Source organism: Delphinus delphis, chromosome 13, assembly GCF_949987515.2.
Source record: "Delphinus delphis chromosome 13, mDelDel1.2, whole genome shotgun sequence".
NCBI lineage: Eukaryota > Metazoa > Chordata > Mammalia > Artiodactyla > Delphinidae > Delphinus > Delphinus delphis.
The window spans coordinates 62,584,532-62,612,184 of NC_082695.1; the positions used below are offsets into that span (position 1 = coordinate 62,584,532).

Genomic DNA, 27,653 nt, shown 5'->3' on the forward strand with positions numbered 1-27,653 from the left:
AAAATAACTGACCCACAGTAGGATCCAGACTAAATAAAATCTTCCAAGCAATAAGCTTTCAATTACAAAATCCATATGGCAGCCCTGCAAATTAGCACAGGCCCAAGCCCCAGGACTCTGCTGGGCACTGAAACAGACAAAAAGATCAATACAGTGGTCATGCCCTTTCCCTAGGGGCTCCAAGTCTAGCCAGGAAGACAAATACATAAAGAGCAATGAACTGAAGGTATAATAGAAGCGCCAACGGGGTGCTCTGAGAAGAGAGCTGCAAATTACAAATTATTCTTACCTAAAGGTCAGAGCAGCACTTCCGTTGACAAAACAAGCCTTGCTCTGCTTACATACATACTGAAAATTTAAAGCTGAATTTCTTTTTAAATGTTCCAAAATGTATACTTTCCTTTAAATTTGCTCCTCACTCTCTAATTCAGTCCACACTGGGCGGTTTGACACTAACTGTGCTCAGGGTCTCTGTTCTAAAATGATTCCCCAAGTCACCAGGCTCCTGAATGTCCAAAGCCATTACATACTTGCTTCTTCTCCCATGCTTGGTTCTGGACTGTTTGATTCAGATGAAGGGCCAGATCTAAACTGCACCCCATCAGTACATTGCCCGTACATTAAATGTGGCATTCCTTGCAGGGGCCTAGGGTCTCTATTTTACCTTTTTGTCTTCAAACGTGGTCCAAACCTGGCTTAGGAAACCAGAATCCCATGACAAATGCTTCTTACACCCCTTTCTCTTTCTTCCCTCCCACTCTGTCACTCTTCCTACCCTAAATTTCTCAATGATTCCGGGTTTGAACCACTTGTTGTTGGGATTCAGGAGAATCTCATCCGTTCGCCCCTTCTGCCCATAAATCTGGATGAAGATAGGAGAGTTGGTACCAGCTTTCTTCAAGTCGGTCGTCCAGACCCACAGGGACCATGGGAATTCTGCAGAGACAGGTCAAGTTGTACCATTAACTTCAAAAGTGAAGAGATTTTCAAGCTACCAGTGGGAAAGACAAGCAAATCAAAGGTGATCAGGACTGAAGTACAGGTTGTATACAGGTGTGCCCTACCCTCAGAAACCCATTATAACAAATACTAAATTTGGGAAGCCAAGGATTCCTTGCTATTTGAGAGAGTGTGCCTTAATGTTCCTTTTAGTGGTGAAAGTCTATTAGTATATTTTAAATAGGGGGAATAGTTGACTCCACCCACCCTATGGCCAGTACATTCAGAGTGCAGTGTGTGCAGCCATTCAGTTTAACAACTAGCCCATCACAGCAGCTTAACGATTTGGGGCTGCTGGAGTATCAGCCTTGGTGCCATGTCTGTAATTCTGTGTGGTCTGTACCTTGGAGAACTGAGGTCCCTGGGGGACCCTTTCCCTTCCTTTCCAGAGGAGAATTGAGAAGAAGGAGCGCCCAGTGGTTTGACAATCCTGGCCTTTGCTGGCTCTGGGCCCCTCCACCTACTTTTCAGCCTCTTCTTCCTGAGAGACACCATCTCGTAGAGCTGCCTCTCGATCAGCCCATCTGTCTTCTTCTCATCCAGCCAGCTGCTGCAAGGGAAGGTCTGCTGGATGCCAGTGAAGGGGCATAAAATCACCACCTGGGGGAGCAGATCACATCTCCTACAGTAGGTCCCCTGGCTGGGACTTCTTTGTAATGTTCAACAGCCTCCTTAGCCCCACATTTAGGGTTGTCTGCATTACTTCCCTCAAGGAATGTCACTTTTCTTCCCACTGCCCATCTCATTAAATCTTAGATCAAGAAATACCTCCTCTAAGAAATCTTCCCAAGTAGGTATCATCTATATTCCAATTTACCAGCCCAAACCTCAAACATTTTTCTCTATACACATACCCTTTTTGAATACCATATTTCCTTATGCACATTGTAAAATCTCCATCTGAACCAAGTTAACTAGAATACTAAATTAATACCCTATATTTGTCTTGTGGAAAAAAGGTCAGTCACATAAAAGGTAATTAATATCTATAATTTAATACAAAAACTAACTACCCTCTTCAGGACTTGATCCTTATTTAACCTTCTCTCCTACATCTTCTCCATCTCTACCCACATTCTGAACTTATGGGTTTAGAACATGGCATTCTAACCTTCTCTCCTACACCTTCTCCATCTCTACCCACATTCAGAACTTATGGGTTTAGAACATGGCATTCTGTCTAACCCAGACACACCTAGGTGTTTTGAAGAGAAGCATCAGAATGCCAAAGACAGAGATCTTAAGAGCATCAAGAGAAAAAAGACAGATGATGGCAATTGGACTAACAGAAGCCAGAGGATATTGGAGGGTGGGGGCATTATAACTCAATCTAGAGTTCTGTATCCTGAAATTTCTTTCAAGAATGAAAATGAAATAAAATAATTTTCAAATTAACAAAAACAGAGTTTACAACCAATAGACCTTACTTAACCAAAGGAACTTCTAAAGCATAGTACTTTAGGAGGAAGAAGAAAATTGACACCAGAAAAGAGGTCTTAGATGCAAGAAGAATTGGCAAGCAAACACACTGGCAAACAGGTAGGTAAATCTGGACAAATATGACTCTACAAAACAACAGCATATAATATGTGAATTTAAAAATAATTCAAAGGAGAGCTAAAATACTCTACTTTCAAAATTGGCATGCAATCTAGATGCAGGATTATTACCATTAGAAATTTCTAAGGTTCTTGATTTGTCTAAGAGGGAGTTAGAGATGGTGGTTAAATTTAGGTCTTGTCACAGTAAGTATGTATGTTAAAATTTCAATAGTAACCACTAAAAAAACCAGAGAGTGTATAATTTCCAAATCACTATCAAGAAAATAAAACCCACAACCAATCAGTTAATCAAAAAAAAAAAAAGAAAGAAAAAAGAAAGACATATAAAAGCAGGACAAACAGACATGTTAATAGTTATAAAAAACATAAATGACTAAATTTATCAGTTAAAAGCTAGATAGTATCAGATAGGATTGTGATAAAGATTCAATTAACCAGAAGGTTATACTAATTCTACACCTCACAACATAGCCTAAAACTATATAAAGCAAAAATTGTTAGTTCCACAGTAAGAAATTTAAATATCTACCACCGACATTGGAAATTTCAACACATATTTCTTCGTAATTAATAGATCAAACAGACAAAATGCTATTAAGGAGATAGAAGATTCAAAAACAAAAGTAACAAACTGAATTTAATAAATAAAATCAAAATCTTAAGTTCAACTCTTGGAACATATACCTAAATTGAAGCGCATTGTAAAGTAAATGTCAAAAAATTTTTTAATGGCATCCACCATTGAGAGGACCTTCAAGATGGCGGAGGAGTAAGACGTGGAGATCACCTTCCTCCCCACAAATACATCAAAAATACATCTAAATGTGCAACAACTCCTAAAGAACACCTACTGAACGCTGGCAGAAGACCTCAGACTTCCCCAAAGACAAGAAACTCCCCACGTAGCTGGGTAGGGAAAAAGAAAAAACAGAGACAAAAAAATAGGGAGGGGACCTACACCTCTGGGAGGGAGCTGTGAAGGAGGAAAAGTTTCCACACACTAGGAAGCCCCTTCACTTGTAGAAACGGGAGTGGGCTTGGGGGAAGCTGTGGAGCCATGGAGGAGAGCACAGCAATAGGGCTGCAGAGGGCAAAGCGGAGAGATTCCCACAAAGATGATTGGGGCCAACCAGCACTCAAAAGCCTGAGAGGTTTGTCTGCTCACCCGCCAGGACAGGTGGGGGCTGGGAGCTGAGGTTCGGGCTTCGGAGGTCAGATCCCAGGGAGAGGACAGGGGTTGGCTGCGTGAACACAGCCGGAAGGGGGCTAGTGCACCACAGCTAACCAGGAGGGAGTCTGGGAAAAAGTCTAGAACTTCCTAAGAGTCAAGAGACTGTTGTTTTGGGGTGCACGAGGAGAAGAGATTCAGAGCACTGCCTAAAAGAGCTTCAGAGACAGGTGTGAGCCACGGCTATCAGTGCGGACACCAGAGACAGGCATAAAATGCTAAGGCTGCTACTGCAGCCACCAAGAATCCTGTGTGCAAGCACAGGTCACTATCCACACCTCCCCTCCCAGGAGCCTGTGCAGCCCGCCACTGCCAGGGTCCCATGATCCAGGGACAACTTCCCCAGGAGAACACATGGCACACCTCAGGCTATTGCAATGTCACACTGGCCTCTGCCGCCGCAGGCTCGTGCTGCATTCTGTACCTCTCTCTCCCCCGGCCTGGGTGAGCCAGAGCCCCTTAATCAGCCCTCCTTTAACCCCCTCCTGTGTGGGTGAAGAACAGATGTCAGAGTGTGACCTACATGCAGAGGTAGGGCCAAATCCAAAGCTGAAACCCAGGAGTTGTGTGGACAAAGAAGAGAAAGGGAAATTTCTCCGTGCAGCCTCAGGAGCAGCAGATTAAATCTTCACAATCAACTTGATATACCCTGCATCTGTGGAATACCTGATTAGACAATGAGTCATCCCAAAATTGCGGTGGTGGACTTTGGGAGCAACTGTAGACTCCGGGTTTGCTGTATACGACTGACTAGTTTCTGATTTTTATGTTTAACTTAGTATGGTTTTTAGTGCTTGTTATCATTGGTGGATTTGTTTATTAGTTTGGTTGCTCTCTTCTTTTTTTAAAAAAATTACTTTAAAAATATGTTTATTTTAATTATTTTTTATTTTAAAAATTTTATTTTATTTTTCTTTCCTTCTTTTTTTTCTCCCTTTTCTTCTGAGCTGTGTGGCTGACAGGGTTTTGGTGCTCTGGCCGGGTGTCAGGCCTGTGCTGCTGAGGTGGGAGAGCCAAGTTCAGGAAATTGGACCATCAGAGACCTCCCGGCCCCACGTAATATCAATCGGCGAGAGTTCACCCAGAGATCTCCATCTCAACGTGAAGACCCAGCTCCACTCAATGACCAGCAAGCTCCAGTGCTGGACACCCCATGCCAAACAACTAGAAAGACAGGAACACAACCCCATCCATTAGCAGAGAGGCTGCCTAAAATCATAATAAGTTCACAGACATCCCAAAACACACCACTGGACATGGTCCTGCCCACCAGAAAGACAAGATCCAGCTTCATCCACCAGAACACAGGCAACCAGTCCCCTCCACAAGGAAGCCTACACAACCCACTGAACCAAACTTACCCACTGGGGGCAGACACAAAAAACAATGGGAATTACGAACTTGCAGGCTGCAAAAAGGAGACCCCAAACACAATAAGTTAAGCAAAATGGAAAGACAGAGAAATACCCAGCAGATGAAGGAGCAGGTAAAAACCCACCAGGTCAAACAAATGAAGAAGAAATAGGCAGTCTACCCAAAAAAGAATTCAGAGTAATGATAGTAAAGATGATCCAAAATTTTGGAAATAGAATGGAGAAAATACAAGAAACATTTAACAAGGACCTAGAAGAACTAAAGAGCAAACAAACAGAGAGGAACAACACAATAAATGAAATTAAAAATTCTCTAGAAGGAATCAATAGCAGAATAACTGAGGCAGAAGAACAGATATGTGACCTAGAAGATAAAATAGTGGAAATAACTACCACAGAGCAGAATAAAGAAAAAAGAATGAAAAGAATTGAGGACAGTCTCAGAGACTTCTGGGACAACATTAAATGCCCCAACATTTGAATTATAGGGATACTAGAAGAAGAGAAAAAGAAAGGAACTGATAAAATATTTGAAGAGATTATAGTTGAAAACTTCCCTAATATGGGAAAGGAAATAGTCAATCAAGTCCAGGAAGTGCAGAGAGTCCCATACAGGATAAATCCAAGAAGAAACATGCCAAGAAACATATTAATCAAACTATCAAAAATTAAATACAAAGAAAAAATATTAAAAGCAGCAAGGGAAAAACAGCAAATAACATACAAGGGAATCCCCATAAGGTTAACAGCTGATCTTTCAGCAGAAACTCTACAAGCCAGAAGTGAGTGGCAGGACATACTTAAAATGATGAAAGGGAAAAACTTACAACCAAGATTACTCTACCCAGCAAGGATCTCATACAGATTCAACAGAGAAATTTAAACTTTTACAGACAAGAAAAAGCTAAGAGAATTCAACACCACCAAACCAGCTTTACAACAAATGCTAAAGGAACTTCTCTAGGCAGGAAACACAAGAGAAGGAAAAGACCTACAATAACAAACCCAAAACAATTAAGAAAATGGTAATGGGAACATACATATTGATAACTACCTTAAATGTAAATGGATTAAATGCTCCAACCAAAAGACATAGACTGGCTGAATGGATACAAAAACAGGACCTGTATATATGCTGTCTACAAGAGACCCATTTCAGACATAGGGACACATACAGACTGCAAGTGAGGGGATGGAAAAACGTATTCCATACAAATGGAAATCAAAAGAAAACTGGAGTAGTAATTCTCATATCAGACAAAATAGACTTTAAAATAAAGACTATTACAAGAGACAAAGAAGGACACTACATAATGATCAAGGGATCAGTCCAAGAAGAAGATATAGGAATTGTAAATATTTATGCACCCAACGTAGGAGTACCTCAATACAAAAGGAAAATGTTAACAGCCATAAAAGGGGAAATTGACAGTAACATAATCATAGTAGGAGACTTTAATAACACCCCACTTTCACCAATAGACAGATCATCTAAAATGAAAATAAATAAGGAAACACAAGCATTAGATGACACATTAAACAAGATGGACCTAACTGATATTTTTAGGACATTCCATCCAAAAACAACAGAATACACTTTCTTCTCAAGTGTGCACGGAACATTCTCCAGGATAGATCACACCCTGGGTCACGAATCAAGCCTTGGTAAATTTAAGAAAATTGAAATCATATCAAGTATCTTTTCCAACAACAATGAGACTAGATATCAATTACATGAAAAAAACTGTAAAATATACAAACACATGGAGGCTAAACAATATGCTACTAAATAACCAAGAGATCACTGAAGAAATCAAACAGGAAATCAAAGAATACCTAGAAACAAATGACAATGAAAACACAATGACCCAAAACGTATGGGTTGCAGCAAAAGCAGTTCTAAGAGGGAAGTTTATAGCAATACAATCCTACCTCAAGAAACAAGCAACATCTCAAATAAACAACCTAACTTACACCTAAAGCAATTAGAGAAAGAAGAACAAAAACCCCCCAAATTTAGCAGGACAGAAATCATAAAGATCAGATCAGAAATAAAGGAAAAAGAAATGAATGAAACAATAGCAAAGATCAATAAAACTAAAAGTTGGTTCTTTGAGAAGATAAACAAAATTGATAATCCATTAGCCACACTCATCAAGAAAAAAAAGGAGAAGGCTCAAATCAATAGAATTAGAAATGAAAGAGGAGAAGTAACAACTGACACTGCAGAAATACAAAGGATCATGAGAGGTTACTACAAGCAACTATATGCCAATAAAATAGACAACCTGAAAGAAATGGACAAATTCTTAGAAAGGCACAACCTTCTGAGACTGAACCAGGAAGAAACAGAAAATATAAACAGACCAATCACAAGCACTGAAATTGAAACTGTGATTAAAAATCTTCCAACAAACAAAAACCCAGGACCAGATGGCTTCACAGGCCAATTCTATCAAACATTTAGAGAAGAGCTAACACCTGTCCTTCTCAAACTCTTCCAAGATATAGCAGAGGAAGGAACACGCCCAAACTCATTCTACAAGGCCACCATCACCGTGATACCAAAACCAGACAAAGATGTCACAAAAAAAGAAAACTACAGGTCAATATCACTGATGAATATAGATGCAAAAATCCTCAACAAAGTACTATCAAATAGAATCCAACTGCACATTAAAAGGATCATACACCATGATCAAGTGGGATTTATCCCAGGAATTGAAGGATTATTCATTATAGGCAAATTAATAAATGTGATACACCGTATTAACAAATTGAAGGATAAAAACCATAAGATCATCTCAATAGATGCAGAAAAAGTTTTCGACAAAATTCAACACCAATTTATGATAAAAACTCTCCAGAAAGTGGGCATAGAGGGAACCTACCTCAACGTAATAAAGGCCATATACGACAAACCCACAGCAAACATCATTCTCAATGGTGAAAAGCTGAAAGCATTTCCTCTAGGATCAGGAACAAGACAAGGATGTCCACTCTCGCCACTATTATTCAACATAGTTTTGGAAGCCCTAGCCATGGCAGTCAGAGAAGAAAAAGAAATAAAAGAATACAAATTGGAAAAGAAGAAGTAAAACTGTCACTGTTTGCAGATGATGTGATACTATACATAGAGAATCCAAAAGATGCTACCAGAAAACTCCTAGAGCTAATCAATGAATTTGGTTAAGTAGCAGGATACAAAGTTAATGCACAGAAATCTCTTGCATTCCTGTACACTAATGATGGAAAATCTGAAAGAGAAATTATGGAAACACTCCCATTTACCACTGCAACAAAAAGAATAAAATACCTAGGAATAAATCTACCTAGGGAAACAAAAACCTGTATGCAGAAAACTATAAGACACTGATGAAAGAAATTAAAGATGATACCAACAGATGGAGAGATATACCATGTTCTTGGATTGGAAGAATCAGTATTGTGAAAATGACTATACTACCTAAAGCAATCTACAGATTCAATGTAATCCCTATCAAATTACCAATGGCATTTTCTATGGAGCTAGAACAAATCATCTTCAAATTTATATGGAGACACAAAAGACCCCAAATAGCAAAAGCAGTCTTGAGGGAAAAAAGCGGAACTGCAGGAATCAGACTCCCTGACTTCAGACTATACTACAAAGCTACAGTAATCAAAACAATGTGGTACTGGCACAAAAGCAGAAACATAGATCAATGGAACAAGATAGAAAGCCTGGAGATAAACCCATGCACCTATGGTCAACTAATCTATGACAAAGGAGGCAAAGATATACAATGGAGAAAAGACAGTATCTTCAATAAATGGTGCTGGGAAAACTGGACAGCTACACGTAAAAGAATGAAATTAGAACACTCCCTAACACCATACACAAAAATAAACTCAAAATGGATTTGAGACCTAAATGTAAGGCCGGGGACTATAAAACTCTTAGAGGAAAACATAGAAAGAACACTCTTTGACATAAATCACAGCAAGATAGTTTTTAATCCACCTCCTAGAGTAATGGAAATAAAAACAAAAATAAACAAATGGGACCTAATGAAAGTTCAAAGCTTTTGCACAGCAAAGGAAACCATAAACAAGGCAAAAAGACAGCCCTCAGAGTGTGAGAAAATATTTGCACATGAATCAGCAGACAAAGGATTAATCTCCAAAATATACAAACAGCTCATGCAGCTCAATATTAAAGAAACAAACAACCCAATCCAAAAATGGGTAGAAGACCTAAATAGACATTTCTCCAAAGAAGACATACAGATGGCCAAGAGGCACATGAAAAGATGCTCAATGTCACTAATTATTAGAGAAATGCAAATCAAAACTACAATGAGGTATCTATCACCCCACACCAGTTAGAATGGGCATCATCAGAAAATCTACAAACAACAAATGCTGGAGAGGGTGTGGAGAAAAGGGTACCCTCTTGCACTGTTGGTGGGAATGTAAATTGATACAGCCATTATGGAGAACAGTATGGACGTTCCTTAAAAAGCTAAAAATAGAACTACCATATGATCCAGCAATCCCACTACTGGGCATATACCCCAAGAAAACCATAATTCAAAAAGACACATGCACCCCAATTTTCGTTGCAGCACTATTTACAATAGCCAGGTCATGGAAGCAACCTAAATGCCCATCGACAGATGAATGGATAAAGAAGATGCAGTACATATATACAATGGAATATTACTCAGCCATTAAAAGGAAGGATATTGAGTAATTTGTTGAGACATGGATGGATCTAGAGACTGTCATACAGAGTGAAGTAAGTCAGAAAGAGAAAAACAAATATCGTTTATTAACGCATATATGTGGAACCTAGAAATATGGTACAGATGAACCGGTTTGCAGGGCAGGAGTTGAGACCCAGATGTAGAGAATAAACGTATGGACACCAAGGTAGGAAAACTGCGGTGGAGTGGGGATGGTGGTGTGCTGAATTGGGCGATTGGGATTGACATGTATACACTGCTGTGTATAAAATTGATGACTAATAAGAACCTGCAGTATAAAAAACAAACAAACAAAAGCAACTCATACTAAACTTTCTTTGGGTTATTTGTATGGAAGTATGTTAATATAAATGTTTCAGACATTACATGAAATTTCTAAAAATCTTATATGTTCTGGTATAATGTTATAAGTCATAATTCTAGTTATTACTTTAAAATGTATATCTCAGAAATAACTACATTTCCTTGTCAATTGCATTATTATGAACTTTCATCAAATCTTTAACTGTGGTCATTTTTAAGTCTTTTGTCATTTACAGACAATTCTGTGCGTACTCTGATGCTTTCGCAAAAATGTTCCTCTAGAAGGGTTTCATCTTTAAGGAATTCATGGAAAAGACTCTGACAAGTACAGGTTTCTGGTAACTGACTATACTGCTGAACTGAATGAATAAGCATTTTCAGAACTCTAATGGGAAACTGATGAACTCATAAAAGTGCTAACAAAAGATCAAGATAAAAAAAATTAATTACATGGGACTGAGTGAACTGATGAGGATGATTATAATTTTTGTAACTTTCTGTTTGAATTAAAAAAAAAAAAAAGGCCCCGTGAGAGGGATTTCTCATGTACTTTGTAACTGGTGCAAAGGAAGTAGGAAGTAGGATGCAGATTAGAGTTTGTATTTGCAAGTTAAAGAGAAGGGTTGAATCAGGGCAGGGTCCTCCCCAGCCTCCCTTACCTTCTCACAGTACCAGCCTCTATTGGCTCCCACATTGCCATGTCCGATGGAGACCCGGCTCAATGGGCTGAGGAGGACAGCCAGCTCGATGTTGAAGATGTCTCTGCGGCCACGGCCAAACACACCGCCCTCCAGGAAGATTTTCCCACTGTTCTTATTTCCTCTGGCCCCGAACATGACCAGGTAGATTTTGGATTTGGTCCCAGCACCCCGGACGTCCCCAGTGAAGACGGTGACAATATATGAGATGGCTGGTATGGAAACAACAGGGGGAAGGAGAGGGTTCAGTGCAAGCTGACAACAATATCCTACCCACCTTCTCCGCCACCTGACCACACCTCCCTAGGCCCTCCCTCTGCTGTACATCCCCATCCCCCTAAGTCCTCCTCCCCCAGACGACATCCAGTGCCCCTTTCCACTTCACTTTATCTTTTTTGGAGTTGGTGTGTCAGTGCATCTGAGTTTAGGAACAAACTGCAGGTTACAGGAAGCTGCCAGCCCCCATTACAGAAAACTAACAAAGAGAAGGAAGAGCTTGGGTTGGTTAAGAATAGTACTTATTATTAATGCTAATTACCATGTGCATATTATTAATAGCTGCCAGATGAATTCTATTATGTCTCATTTAATTAGAATAGTCAACTCGATTAAGAGAGATTTATATTCAGGACTATCTGATTCATGGAGCTTGCTCTTTTGCACATAACTTAAAAGCATAACTCTTTTTTTTTTTTTTTTAATTTATTTATTTATTTTTGGCCGTGTTGGATCTTCATCTCTGTGCACAGGCTTTCTCTAGCTGCGGCAAGCGGGGGCCACTCCTCATCGCGGTGCGCGGGCCTCTCATTGTTGTGGCTTCTATTGTTGTGGAGCACAGGGTCCAGACGCGCAGCCTCAGCAGTTGTGGCTCACGGGCCTAGCCGCTCCGCAGCATGTGGGACCCTCCCAGACCAGGGCTCAAACCCATGTCCCCTGCATTGGCAGGCAGATTCTTAACCACTGCGCCACCAGGGAAGCCCTAAAAACATAACTCTTAATAGAGGACACTAATGTCCTCCTTTACCACCTGAGGTGGTGGGATGCGGAAGATTGAGGGAGGGAGAGGACATTGTGGGTTGGCCCATTTGGGGTTTTGGTCAGTCAGAAGGCAATGTGAGGACATGGAGTTCTGGGGAAGAGCCAGCAAGAGGAGATTAAACTCTGAGATGAGACAGACTAAAGGAAAACACCAAAGACAAACATTTGAACAGGAAACTATAGGAAATTCTGCTAAGGTGTGGTCTGCCTTTTTTCACACTGTCCCAGAGTCTAAGGCAAGTGGTACTTTAAGCCTTGTTAGTCCCCCACCTCCCTTTCATCCTACCCCCATCCCCTGATCTCAGAGAAACAAAATGTCTTTGGGAGATAGCACATGCAACCACATGGACGCATTGTTCATTCATACATTCGCACTTTCCCTTGCTCAACAAACATTTACCGAGTGCTTACTCTATGACAGGCCTTGGGAGACTATGAAGATAAAAAGGAATAGCCACTGCCCTCAAAGAGTGGGTGTCCAGCTTTACTTCACAGCACATGGACAGATGGTGTTCTCACACTAGACATACTGCCATAGCCTAGGTTGTCAGCAATTCCAGCCTCTCACTGTCATTTCTCCTCGTCTACCACTGGAAGCAAGTAATAGTAACACAGTTAAAGGGGGCATAGTAAATCTGCTCTAGTGGATGTTTTAAGTAAATAATTTTCAAACTATAGAATGCAAAGTCGTGACACACCCGACAACGTGGCACCCCTCACCCAGGCCAAGGCGCCATGATGCCATGGTTGAAAAGCACTGGAGCAGAGGCGCATTGGTTTCCTAAACAATAGCAGTCACGTTCTTCCCAAAATGTCTGGAGCAAGAGAAGGGAGAGATGGCCCTGTCTAGAGGGGGTAGGGGAAGTTTCAGAGGAAGTGACTGGCAGCAGGAATTTGAGAAGCAGAAAGAAGAGAAATGGCGTAACAGGCTGAGGAGAAAGCATATTCCGAAGAGAAAGGAAGAGAAAGAGTAAGGCCAGCAGCTAAGGGGAGGGGAGAGGGAAGCATGTGGGTGAGATGGGGGGAACAGGGAGAGGGGGTAGGTGTGGGAAAGAGTGAAAGGTGTGCAGATCGGGGGAGGGACAGGGAGTGTGTGTGGAAGTGGTAGTAGAAGATGTTGAAAGATGCTGCTGAAATGGTCAATTCGAGCCCAGTCGTGGAGCAATTTTATCTTATACCCCAGAACTTGGACTCATTCTCTCTGCAGTGGGAGCCATGGGAGGGTCTGTCCCAGAGCATGTTCTCAGCTGTGCGCGTTCACCAACATTGATATTCTGGAACAGCTATGAACTTCCATGCTGGGAGCTTCAGGTTTTCCATGGAACTCACACAGGGTAGAGATTTAAGAGGCAGACCAAATCCTGGATTTGTCACTTATCAGCTGTGTGACCTGGAACAGGTCTCCTAGCTTGTGACTCAATTTCCTCTACTGTGAAATGGGAACAGTAACCGTTCCCATACTATAGGGTTGTTGTGAGTATTAGAGGAACGACATGAGTCAGGTGCCTAGAGAGAGTCTGCCACATAGGAAGCGCTCAATAGCAGGAGGAGGTAAGGGTCAGTCAACACCCTCATAAACACCCACATGTGTCGGGAGTTCACACCCCGGCTCCATCCTGTGCATAACTTCTCTTGCCCTGGGAAGTCAGTGTCTGCTCAGGGGCGCCTTCCCATCACCTCTGGTATCAGCAGAGCCCCAGACTCCAGCCCGGGGGGACAGAACACTTTCAGGGGCAGCAGGAATGTTGTCTAAAGACATGGCTGCTTCCCACTTGGTTGCAGGCCTCCAGACCCACAGATGAGAACATTGACCCTCAGGCAGAAAGTGAAATATTAGCCAATTGGGCTTCCCCTTTCTTCTGTTCTACCTGTGGTCTCAGCTCCGGCCACTAAGATATCCCTCTGAATTTTGCCATCGTCTTCATCCAAGGCCAGCCAGCGGTTAAGAGGGAAATCATATTTTCTTTTATTCCCAATATCTTCAATGACAATCTGGGAAGAAGAAGAGAGGGAAGGAAGGTTAAGTGTCATTGAGGTCACACCTGGTGACCGAATCCATTCCTCCATCACTTGAGTGAACTCCAAGTATACTTTCTCATCTTCCTCGTGGCCCAAGGAAAGCTTATCACAAGGACACACCTGTTGTCAGGAAAACCTTGCAAAGCACTGAGAGTCAAACAGGGATGACTGACAATTAACTCCTTGAATTACTGAGTCTTGTTCCCTCCTCTGCTAAGGATCATTAAAAAATGCTATGCAAGAAACTTAGCAGGATGGACCCTGTGAGACTGAGGTGCTAGAACTGGAAGCCTGGATTTACAGACAGCATCAAGACCACCATCTTCCTCACCTGCTTGGGATTGGGATTCTGACCTTCTTGCTGAGAAGCAGAGTCCACATAAAGGGAACTACAAGCCCTGAATCTGGCACACAGAATCCCAGTATCTGGTGACCAGGTTGGAAAAGGTCAGCCACTGACAGTGAAGTGAGGAGAACTGAGCATCCTTGAAGCCCCCACGGGGACTCACATGTGAGCTATGTTGGTGAGGCTGAGATAACTATGTCTTCTAGAGCTCACCAAGGAGCTGAGGGGCCCTCCCAAAATGTCCCAGGAACATCCAGCTGAAAACTCACTCTAAGATAAGTGTGATCATCAATAACCAGACCAAGTCCTCCAGTCATAATGGGAAGGCAGATGCATCTGGTGACAGACAGGGTGAGTTGGAAAGTAAAAATACCTGCCCAGGTACTCCCAGGACTGCCTGACAGAGTGGGGCTCTGATTCTCAGTGAAAGACTCACTTCCTAAGATCAAAGTGTCTGTAGTGTGGAAACAGGGCATGTCTTGGTCTGCCTAAAGGCACCTCACCTTGTTCTAATGCAATGTTCAACAAGGAATCTTCTGGGCTGAGAGCTGAACTCCTGAGTATACCACCCACCAGAGACGGGTGAGTGGCCTGAGCCAGTGGCCAGGACCAGCCGTCCCACCAGGGTTCTCTCTCCAGATATATCAGCATTTAAGCTCTGGTTTATAAGTCAGTCCCTTGTAAGTTTGGTTGGTGTGAGTCAGCCTTCAGAGCTTGCTGATTTCTATCGAGTGTCTGTACTTTCAGAGCTGACTGCCTGGAGACCTCTGTGGCCTGTCCAGAAGGGGTTCTGCCTTGAAAGGAAGTCCAGCCTCTCCCAATTCATGTATCTGCACATTTCTCTATATCTTTCCTCTCCCAGGGTTGAGGCTGTGGGGAGATTGGGGAGCCAAGGATCTGGGCTATACCTCCTGACCCCCTTTATGCTGACCCTCACAGGGTTGGAAGAGCAAGGTGAAGAAGGAAAAGAATTAGTTTATCAGATAAGCTGTCAAGTCTACTAATCGACAGATATACAGATTCACCATTTCTGTCTTTAAATGTTCACAGACTGGTGTGCCAGCCATAATTCCAAGAGCAAATGACAAAACACCCTCACAGTTCACAAAGATGTCATCAATAAAGGGCCTTCTCCTGGCCTGATAGCTGATGGACATTCCTGGCTTGAGAAGTTCAGCTAATCTGAAAAATAGAATGTGTTGCCATTAAATAACTCTGTAGGACAAAAGTAGCTGAACCACAAAGGGAAGAGAAAATATATGAATGAATATTTGAATAACCAACAAGATTCTAAAAATCAGACATTCTGAAATCACAAAGAAAGGCTGAGACATAAACACTTAAGCACTGATATAAAAAGTATAAAAGTCCAGGAACAGTTCTGGAAAGTTTCCAAATGAGTATTGAAATATATAAACAATTACTGATGACATCTGTTAGTCCCAAGGTCTGCAGGATAAGGCTGGAGGAGGCTGGCTCCCAGAGGGTGGAACATTTTGGAACACATCTAGTAGCAAATGGTGAGTGCTGTAGGAAGGAGCAGAGGGGTGAGATGTGGAAGGAGCCTACGTCGGCACAGGAAGGTTGTCCAGGGGGACGTGGCAGAGGACTCTCCCAAAGGCATTCTGGCCTCTGCAGATATGGGTCCTGTTGCTTGGGACCCATGACCCCTGTTGCTTAAAGGATATTAGTAAGGGCCCCTCTGGGGGAGAACAAGCAGCTTTTCCACTTGTGTTCACAAGTTGCCCAGACATCCCTGAGTTTTCATAAAGTTCCTTTTAAGAATTCAAGACAGCTCAGGACTGGTTTTTGCTAACAGAATGAAATGGTGGTGCTCTCTCCAGACCACAGTTTCATAGTCTGTCGTTCTGGCAGAGACAACTGTAAAATAAGACTGGAAAGACAGAGTGGCCTTTATCATGAATGATAGAAGCACACACCTGGAGTGGGTGTGTGAGAGACAAACAGACAGACAGAAGCAATAACCTAATGGAAGACAAGAGCTGTTATCTCCTGGAGGAATATTCTCACCTGCAGGCAAGCCTATAGGCTGGGCTGACCTTCTAAGAAGCAAGAGGGAAACCAGGGGACATGAGCCCTTGGGAGGCGAGATGGCAGCCAGACAAGGGGGCCTGTCCATGGTGCAGCCCGCTCTGTCCTGCAGCAACAGGGACAGAGCAGTTACGAGGCGAGACCACCGTTACGAAAAGCCAAGAAGGATAAACCAACCGCGAAAAAGAGGAAGAAGCTGCCAAGCAGGGGTTCTTTCTTTCTTGTTCTCTCCAGATGGTTCACAGACACATCCAAGCAGTCCAGGACACGGGGGCCTGCATTTCCTCCCGCACAGGGTAAACATGTCTGTGTGAGCACATGGGCTTTGTCTTGGAGTCGATACCTTGCAGATCAGTGTAGAGAGTCAACCATGACTCACAGCAGCTCTCCCTCCTCCATATGGGAATAATTTCCACCAACTTTCCATAACCTGATTGGAGCGGAGACCCATTCTGGGCAGAAGAAACAAACCCCACACACATAGGGCAATCTGGAGAAGCTGAAGGGTCTCCTCCTTCCCGCCCACGTGCCGAGGTGCCTGAGATGCACAGTCTGGGTGATCCACAGTGTTCCCTCTCTGTATCAGCCACGGGGCAGGAAATGAATGCAAGACCTATCCCTGTTTCCAATCATCCCTTTGAACATGCATATCTGTTATCCAGTAAAGGTGGCCCTTGCTTGACTCATAAGCAGTCATCGCCACATTCCAGGAACCACTATTGAACTGTGGTTTACATTTGGAGTTCCTAGATCATAGGGCAAGGGGCAGGTAGGTTTTGACACAGGAGAAGATAAAAGAGGAAGACTTTGGAGTTTACAAACCTACTTGGAAAAAAATCTTGGCATCCAAGGCTTAGCAGGGGAGACCTGGTGTCATGGAAGAACAAGGGAATGTTCTATGGGGGGAACAAAGCTCAGCGAAGGAAGGGGGGTCGGTGTCCTCCTCCTTCCCCACACGCTTTGCACCTCGCTCATCACACTGCAATACTGTGTCAATTACTGTGTAACATACCACAAATATGAGTAATGGTAAATGACAGCATTTGAATGGTGACACCCGCAATGCTCTCGCCCTTTCCTCTACACTTCATCCCTCCCCTCTGAGCCTGCCCACACACCCACTCCTTCATTACTGCCTCGGCTGCCTCATTCGATAAAGACCTTCGATGGCTTATTCTGATCAGCGCCTGCGATGGTCCTGCCCTCACCTTCTTCCTGACATTATTTCTCAGTTCTCTGAGCCCTGTGCCCTGGTCCAGTTATTTAGTATCCCTGTGCCACTCTCCAGCTGCCCCTCATCTGTCATCCCCTCTGCCCAAAGGAGTCCTCCTCCCTGCTCCTCCTGGCAAAGCCCTGCCCATCTTCATGGCCCAGCTCCAACGGACCCTCCCTGAAGCCCTCTCTGTTGCTCAATCAGGCACAACTCACCCAACATTTTTTTTGTACCTCACGTAAGACTCATCTCATCCTGCTTCGTATTAAAGTTGGGGTGATTCTGTTTTCTGATTTTCAAACTGGGAAATTTGGTTTGATCAACACATGTGGGACACTTAGGACAGAATGTTTGTTCACTGAAAGCTGGACTTTTCCTGAAGTTTTGGAATATAAGGTTAAAGTAAGTAACCTGCCTTATAGTAAGGAAGTATTCAGGAACTCGCCTTGTCTCTTTTAGAAGCAGAACCATGTTCACTGCAACAGCTGCAGTTGGTAGCTCAGGGCCTAGGATATAATAATCAATCAGTAAATGTTTGTTGAATGTTGAGTATAAATTGGTGACATGAGGCCATGTTGGGCTTCCTGAGGTCCCTGAAATCTGTTCATTAGCCTCTGTCTCCTCTTCCTGTTAGAGCCAGTGGTACTGGTTGAACTTACGCTCCCTAAGGCATGTGGCAGGCGATCCATCCAATTCTGGATTTTCTAATGCATGACACAGTGGAGAGAGTCCAGACTCAGAGTCCAGAGGACCTGGGGCAGGTCCCAGTACTGTCACTGAAGAGCTGTGGGGCCTCAAGCAAGTCCTCTACTGAAGCAGATGGGCCAAGGGCAAGGCCCACTGGCAGCGTAATGTTCCATCCCGTGACTCTTGCTCTTTTGTGGTGATCATTGAGTTGAACTGATCAGTTGAGTCAGTCACAATTGTTGGACTAAGCAGACACGGGGACCCAAGCCATGTGCAAAGCCTGGGGGAGGGAGGATGCCAGCCCCGGAGAGGGGATAAAGAACAGGGGGCTGAGGAACACACATGGGCAATTGACTAAGGAAGAAGAGGAGGGAGATGACTTATGAAGGGGTTAATAATATTGGCTTTCAGATTTATCCCACCAAGCCCTCACACATAAATACCAAAGGAGCAGTTGTCATGTGATGTCCAAGGCAACCAACCGGGCAACTTCGAGAATGGGAGCACTTACTGTGCAAGTGTCAAATTTGGAAACGCAGACAATTTAACAGCATTTTAATTGGTGTCTCTGTGGAGGTTAGGTGAGGAGGGGGCAGCGTGGAGACCCAGTCAAGAGGGAAGGCAGGAGGTGAGGGCTGGCTATGCATTGTGTAGTCACAAAGCGATGAGAGGTGGCCCAGGGTTTCCTCTAGCCTCTGGTTTTCAGCTTGAGTCCACCCTACCTGGGACCTAAAACCCGCCTTCCTCCTCTCTCATCGTAATTCTTCCTTCAGGAAAATATCTAGTAAATCCAGGTGTTCTGACCTGCAAAATTCCTGAATTATTATTTTTATGTCTTATCCCCAAGGGGCATTTTGGTTTGGCTTACATTAAAGGAACAGACTGTTAGGAGTTCTTCAGAAGCCAGTGAACCTTTGGAGGGACACCCACCTTGGCACTCGGGGGACAGGTGGGGACCTGACAACCAGGCCCTGAACTTGCCCCTACACATAACACTGGCTCCAAAGAGAATAACCAATCTCACACTGAAAGTAGCCTGCTTGGGCTTCTGGTTTAAAATAGTGTCTGACTAGCAACCAGTAAGAAGAGGAAAAGAAGAAAAGGAAGGCGGAGGAGTAGGAAGGAGGGAGGGAGGAAGGAAACATCATTCTGAAGAATCAGAAGAAGAGCAGAACTCTGGAAAGGACTGGATAAAGGATACAGAAAAAGAATTCAAGAAACAGGTATGCTTAATAGAATATAAGAAGATATGGTCTTTATGAACAGGAGTAAACATCTTTAAATAGAAAGGGCTGCAGTGAAAAGGCAATAAAATGATATGAAAGGAGAGCTAGATTACATGGGAAAGGTATCCAGGAAAGCAATACTATACAGCAGCAAATACATCAAAGTTCTTACAATTCTGCATGCCCTTTAACCATCTCCTAGGAATTAATTGTAGGAAATAATCATAGATGTGTATAAAGATAAGCTACAAGAATGTTTGTTGCAGCACAATTTATAGTATCAATAATTTCGAAAAAAATTGAAATGTTCAACAAAGGGGAATTGGTTTAATAATTCATGGTATATCTGGGCAATGAAATATTATAGGCATTAAAAATTACATTGTAAAATATCAATGTTATTCTATTTCAATAGCATGGGGAAACAGGCATGTTACACTTGAAAGTAAAAACAAAACAGTTTGTAAAACATTGTGCTTATTATGAACCCATTATTAAAAATGACATGTGTATTCATTCACAGAAAAATGTCTGGAGGATACGTAATTTCTGGGTGGTGAAATTATGGTGGTTCAGATTATCTTATTTTTGCTTACTTGTATTTCCTAAACTTTTTACAATAAATATATATTACTTTCGTAAGAAGAAAAAAATAGTTAGAAGAAACATTCAGAATTAAAATGCATATTAATAGTAGAAAGAAATGCAACTGGTAGTGTGAAAAATCAAATCAATAATGAGATGGGGGAGAATTTGACGAGTTCTTATGGAATGCAAAGAAAATAGAGATGAAAGGAATAAAAGGGAAGCTGAGATCTTTGGAAGACAGAGAGTGGAGAGCCAATAAATGGATAACTGGTGCTCCTGAAGAAGAGACCCGAAAAAAGCCATTCAAGTAAGAATCTAGTATATAATAGGAAATCTTTTTTCTGAGCTATAAACAAACAAATAATCCTAGGCATCATGGAAAAGATTCAACTTGTTCCAGAGAAGTTAAAAACAAGGGAAGGAAAGAAGGAAGGAAGGAAGGAAGGAAGGAGGGAGGGAGGGATGGAAGAAGGGAGGAAGGGTGGAAATGGGAGAGGAGGGGAGTAAAGGAGAAGGGAGAGGAGGGGAGAGGAGGGAAGATGAATGAACTAACAAAGACCCCACTCCTAGACATTATCTGGCAAGAATTAAATTATAAATAAAAAGAAAAAAATCCCATAAGCATCCTGGATGAAAAACAAAAAACCACAAAACAGTTTGTCCAGAAAGAAATAAATGTCTGCTTGGCTTCGATGTCAAATTTCAGAAGGTAACAGAACAAGATTTATAATGTTTTAAAGGAAAAAAGTGTTCTCACCCATATATTTCACATCTCGCCAAGCTGCCCTGTCCTTGAGCATGAAGATGACAAAAGGACCTGTTTCGGTGTGCAAACCTGCCTCCTTCACATAGCTCCCGAGAGCATAGGGGGTGAGGGCCCAGGTGATCAAGAAGGAAGCTGCCTTCAAGAAGTACAGCTGCAACGACTACGTCAAGACCTCCCTCAGGCCCTCGGATGCACTTTGCGGCTCCTTCCACTACACCTGTGTTTTCATTCAGTCTTCCCTCCCAGGATGAAGGAACTGGGCTGCAAGGTACCTGCTCTGTGCCCCATCCTGGCTGAGGTCCTAAAACACACCTGCCTCCTCTCCCTTGTCTGCCCTGAAGACACACCTCTGCCCGCACATTGGCTCTTTGGGACCTGGACTCCTGCCCCATTTCTTCTCCAATCCAAGCAGCAGTTCCACTTAGCCTCCTGGAACCCTGTTCAGAATTAGGCTGGCTGCCCTTAGGGCCAGGCCAGCCCCCTCTTTCCAAAGGACACTTGGCCATTCCTTGCTCCACTGATTCAGCACCTTGTCCCATGCCAAGAGCTGGGAGGTACCCTCAAGGAACTTTGAGGCTAGTTATGGAGAGACGTGTGGCAGACACTCAAGGATGCTTACTCAACACCCTTTCCAATCACCTTCTTAGCCTACTTCTACTATGAGGGCTGGAAAGCCTACTTGAAGTCCCAGTTTCCAGCGTAGCTAGGGTGGCCATGTGACACAGGCAAAAGTTCCAAGGAGAGCTTTGTTTCTCTCAAAATAAAGCAAGACTTGCCAGAAAAATGTCTTTCCCCTTTGGTCTTCTCTTTTCTTCCTGCCTAGAACACAGATGAGATGCAGAGAGGTTCAGCAGCCACCACGTGATCATGAGACAACAAGCTGGAGGATGAAAGCCGCAGTGCTGAGGATGGTGACACAGCGAGAGACCAGGAGTCTCAGAAAGTAGCTGCGCCAGCCCTGAGCTGACCATATCTGTATCTCATGTGAGATGAGAAAAATAAGCCCCTGATTGGTTAACATTGCACTTCAATTTTCTGATCCTTGCAGCCAAATATGTTCCTAACTGACACAAGATGATAGATTAAGGAATAACAAAACCTCAACTATCAGACAGCTTCAGTCTAAATAGTCAAATTATTATAATCCGAGGGTTTTCTGGTTTTAGGCCATAAGACCTTTTCAAAATATTTTCCAAAATATGTTACCCATCAATCTTTTCCTATCATTCTGTGATGAGCTGAAATAGATGGAGAGCTCGTGACTAAGGAAAATACATAGTCCATTTTCTAAATGACCTCAGACTTCCATAATTTTTCAATATTCTTCTGGCTTTTTATATCTTCTCTGACTCCCCATTACAGTTCTCAATAACCCTACCAATTACAGTGTCTCTTTTTCCTTCTAATTTTCTGCTATAGGTTTAAAATTACAGGTAGCAAGTCTGCTAGAAGGGATTATAAGCAAGCACTGAGTGAGAATCTGAGGGGTCTTGCCTTCAGAATCAGGGCAGGGCAAGGTAATGCCAGGGACATGAGCTCTCCTCATGAACTTTGAGCCAGATATGTCTTAGCTTCTCAGAAGCCTTTTTGCTTTCTTCTTGATTCTTCACTTTGTCCTGGGTAGGTGAAATCATGAGGACCTGAGATCCAGAAGTTTGAGGTACAAAGCAACAGGCCAAGATAAGTCACAATGTAGCTTATGATTAAGGTGAAATGAACCGCTACAAGCCCGGCGGGGTTATAGACATTCATGGGAGGGAGAGGTTCTGGTGGCTAGAGGGGAAACACTTCATGGTAGAGCCCTGAAGGATGATCAGACCCTGGCTGGGTTCAGATGACAGAAGTGGTCCTTCTAGGAAGGTGATAACACAGGCAAAGCCTTGGAGGCTACTGGGAGGACAGCATGGTTGGCCAGTGGACTTAGGCAGAAGAGTGGAGACAGATCTAAAGAGGGAAGTTAGGGCTGAAATATAACTTCTGAAGAGCCAGAATTCCTGCCTCTCAGGCCAAGGGACCACAGACAGTCAGCTGAACCCACCTTTGACAGGAGCCAGCCTGCAGACGGCCCCTTGTTATTGTGGCCAACATTGATCTTCATGAGCTGTCCCAGATCCGGGGCATCCACTGTGAACTTGTCTTCCGCTCCCTTTTCAAAGTTGTCCTTTCCATTCTCCAGCCTACGCTCACCTGTATGCACAGACACATGAGAAAGTTACAAAGGAGACCAGAGGACGAGAAAGAAACAGCTCCAGACTTTAATGGGCTGCCCACTGAAGGATGGTTTCAAAAGTCACCACGGTGCGAGGTGGTGGGTTGTGACAGGAGGTATGTGGACACTCTCTGTACTTCCACTCGATTTTGCTGTGAACCTAAAACTGCTCTAAAAAATAAAGTTTATTAATTTAAAAAAAGGGCAGCTTCACCCCAAGATCTACAGGCTCCTTAAATCCCTCCAGCCACCAGTCAAGGCCAAGGCTTGCCTTGTGTGTGGCTTGTGCCCAGGACCCACAACTGGGCTTCTGATTTCTGCCTTAGCCCAGAGTCCCCACCCTAGTAAACTGATTTGCACCCCCATCCCTGGACCTGAGGCCCTGCCTTGTTTACTGGCTGCTGGCCCTGAACTAGGAACACAACCATGGTCGTTGGTCTAGGGGCTGTGGCTGGGACCCTGACATCAGCCAGCAGGCTTCCTTAGGCCTGACTCCTCTGGAAAACAGTGATGATAAGTAGCATCAGACACTGCTGGGTGTTTAACACGGTTTCTCCCCTCACTTATTCCACGGCACAATCTAGGAGGGAAGTATTATCAACTCTGTTTTGCAGATGAAGAAACTGAGACTTGGAGAAGCTAAGCAACTGGCCAAAAGGCAGACAGGTATTGAGCACATAGTTAGGACTCGATCTAACCTGTTCCTTCTACTTTTCAGTTTTCCATTATTATCCTCCGAGGCCTATCAGTCACATTAACCCTTACAACCCCACCTAAGCACCAGCCTTTTGCTTATGCTATTCTGTTTTCTTTCTTTTCCAAAATTTGATTCTTTAAATTTTTCTAAATTTTAAATTGCCACACCTCAAACATATAGATAATAATAATAGTCATCCATGTACCCACCACCCAGATGTAAGAGGTATAACAGATATTAACATTTTGTGTAATTAACTTAGGCCTTTCTCTTTTTTAAAGGAAATTAAACATGACGGGTAGGTCTAAAGTCTCATGGTCCATCCCTTCCCCCGCCACACCCTCCCACAAACAAACACTATAGTCAACTGGTATCCGTTGTTCCCATGAATTTTTGCTTGCACATGTATGTATCCATAAAGAAAATATATTATTTTTGAATGTTTTAGAATTTTACAGAAATAAGATCATAGTGCACATTGCTCTGTCTTAAGATAAGTTCCTTTTCTGTACAATAGGGATGATAAGGGCTCCACCTCATTGGGGCTGCTGTGAGAATTAACTGAATGGATGTGTGCAAAGCCCTTAGAGCAGCGCCTGGAGATGTTAGGTGCTGTATAAGGGACAGGGCCGGTGCTATTGCTCCTGTTACCATCGTCCTATCATCACACACCCTTGTGCAACTTACTTTTTTTTAAGTTAATGTCATGCTTTTGAGATTATTCTGTTGATGCTAGTAACAGAATTCGTCCAACTTCTGTATAATAGTCATTGAATGAAGAAAACACTATTATGTGTTCATTCTTTCACCGATGTACATTTGATTGTTTCTAGTTGATTGCTATTGTAAACAGCACTGAATTGGACTCTCTTGTACTTACCTTCTGCTGCCCATTTGTAAGAACTGATCTGAATAGACACCTATAGAGTTGCTGGGTCCTGAGGTATATTCATCTTCAATGTATTAGGTATTGCAAAATTACCTTCCAAAATGGTTGTACTACATCAATTACCACCAGCAGTGCATGAGGGTTCCCATTCCCCATAATCATTATTAACACATATATTTAAAATTTTGTTTCAGTGTGTGTACAATGGCGTCTAATTATGGTTTTAATTTGCATTCCCTTGATTATTTGAAAAGGTTAAAAGATTATTTGGAAAGACATTCATATATATATTCAATACATACATTTGAGAGATCGGTTCATATATATATTGGCCATTTAGACCTTGCTCTTCCATAATTTTCCTGTTCATGTACTTTATCATATTTTTCTATTGTCTTTCCTTTGTCTATGGCTTTTAGCATATAGACATTTTTCTTGTTTTAATGGACTTTATCAATATTTCCCTTTGTTGTTTGTGCTTTTAGTGAATTGTTCAAGAAACTCCATCCTAAATTGAGATTTTTAAAAAGACACTCAAAGTTTCTTCTAAAAATTTCATAGTTTGCTTTTTCACATTTAAGTCTCTAGCCCATTTGGAACCTATTTTTGTGTATGATGAAAGGTAAAAAGATCTACTTTTATCTTTTCTCATATGGTTGGACAATTGTTTAAACATCAGTAGTTGAATATTTCATCCTCTTCCCTCTGATTTATACCACTTTCTGTGTATTTCTAGACTCTTTATTCTATTCATTTATTTGTTTATCCTTCTATCCATATCTCACTGTTTTAGTTTTTAGAGATCTGAATGTTTTAATATTTGGCAGGGTAAATATCCTCATATTATTAATACTGTAAATATTATTTTCATTATTCAAAGTTATCTTGGCAATACTTAGCCCTTTGTGGACATGAATTTTAATAGTAGCTTAAGCTGTGGGATATTGCCTTTTGGGAATTTGACTGAAATTGCATTGCATTTATAGAATAATCTGAGAAATTTAGATATCTTACTGAACTTAAGTCTTTTCTCATCCATGAACATAATATATTTTTCCATATATTTAGTTATTCTTGTGTATCCTTAAGTAGAAATCTTTATTTTTTTCCAGAATGTGCTTTTGCTAGTTTTTCTTAGACATATAATTGCTATTGTAAATCATATATTTTTAAATTAAATATTTGCTTGCTGTTTATGTTAATATTTGTGTATTAATCTTGTATCCAACACCTTTATTAAACTTTCTCATTGGTTCTAATGATTTTTAAGTTCTAATGATTTTATAGATGATCATTAGTTTTTATGAAAATTAAATTTTATTTCTAAATGGGGCCAGAGGTTGAATTTTTTCTAATTTTATTGACTTGTGATCAAAGAATGTTGTCTCTATGTTATTGATTCACTTGCATTTGTCATTATGCACTTGAAAAGAATGTATTCTCTACCATTTGGATTTAGGAATCTACATACTTCCATTAGATCAAGGCTATTAACTGTGTTGTTAAAATCTGCACCCATACTAAATTTTTATGCATTTGACTTATCAGTTACTGAGAGTGTTGTATTAAAATCTTCCACTATGATTATGTACTTGTCAAGTTTCTCCAAGAATTTTATTATTTTTTGCTTCACATATTTTGAAAATATGTTGTTAAAACTGTACAAGTTCAGAATTATCATATCTTCCAGGTTAATTGCTCTTTTTGTCATTGTATAATACACTTATTTCTAATGAAGTGTTTTGTCTGAAAGTTTAATTTGACGGATATTAATATAGCAGCACCAGCTTCTTTCTTGTAGTTGATATGTTCCTGGTATACTTTATTCCATTGTATATATTCTCAGACATTTATGTATCATATATTTAAGCTGGATTTTATTTCTTTTAATTTAATATGAGAATATCTATTCTTTAATTGATGAGTTTAGTTTATTTCTATTTATTGTATTATTTACACACTTATCTTACTTTTTGCTAGTAGCCATGCTTTTTTTTTCTTCATTTCCTGACTTCTATTTGGTTGATTGAGTCTTTATTCCCTTTTATTCCCTCCATTGGTTTAGAAATTATACATTTCTATTTGGGGGTGGTTACTTTTACAATTTTAATATGCATACTTGACGTATTAAAGTCTAAAGTTAATCAACTTCTCTGCTCTCCTAGGGTAAGGGAATGGGCTACAACCAAGTTATGTTTTAACTCTCATTATCTCCTTTCTTTCTCAAAGATTGCTATCTTTTAGTGTTTAGGGTCCACATTTTCTCATGTCTTGATAATAGTTATTATTAGTATCATTTTTTATAGTCAATGCTTTCTTAAATTTGTTATATAATTATCATTTGGGGGCTCACCTTTGTTTCTTGCATCTCACACTTTTCTTCTGGGTACAATTTTCTTTTTCTTAAAGTATATCCTTCAGTGGTTATTTAAGCGTGGGTCTATGAGTGAGTGGTCAGTCCTATTTCTCTTTGTTTGCTTGGAAATCCATTAATTTTGCCTTCACTCTGGAATGATAACCTAGTTGAGTACAGAATTCTAGGTTGATATATGTCCTTGCTCAGAAGATTGAAGTTTGGGTTTTTTTTGTTTGTTTTTTGTTTTGTTTTTGCTTTTTTTATTTTGACCATGCCACACAGCTTTTGGGATCTTAGTTCCACGACCACTGGACCACCAGGGAATTCCCAGAAGATTGAAGATATTATTCCATAAACTTATATCCTCTATAGCTTGCTGATAGGAATTTGCTATCAATCTAATTGCGTTTATAGAAAATAATCCACCAAATCTGGTTACTTTTAAGATCTTTCTCTTGGCCTTTGGCTTCACTACAATGAACCTAAATGTGGATCTGTTTTTATTTATCATGTTCAGTGTCTTTTGTTACTTTAATCTGAAGAGTCATATCTTTGCTTAATTCTGAAAAAACGTGATCAGCCATTATCTATTCAAATATTTCCTCTCACCTATTCTATATATTCTGTTTCTGAAACTCCTGTTCAACATGTCAGAA

The 27,653-nt window shown here is 41.6% G+C and overlaps 1 protein-coding gene across 2 annotated transcripts in view; it reads right to left on the reverse strand.

Moving 5' to 3' along the window:
* LOXHD1 (lipoxygenase homology PLAT domains 1) overlaps nt 1-27,653 on the reverse strand; it is a 201,798-nt gene that overhangs the window by 134,363 nt on the left and 39,782 nt on the right. For both annotated transcript variants that reach the window (XM_060029542.1, XM_060029541.1), the window contains exons 6-10: nt 22,885-23,033; nt 13,818-13,941; nt 10,873-11,123; nt 1,464-1,599; nt 776-936 (exon numbers count right to left, since the gene is read on the reverse strand). In XM_060029542.1, the coding sequence (XP_059885525.1) occupies nt 776-936; nt 1,464-1,599; nt 10,873-11,123; nt 13,818-13,941; nt 22,885-23,033 (821 nt within the window). The remainder of the gene's footprint in view (nt 1-775; nt 937-1,463; nt 1,600-10,872; nt 11,124-13,817; nt 13,942-22,884; nt 23,034-27,653) is intronic.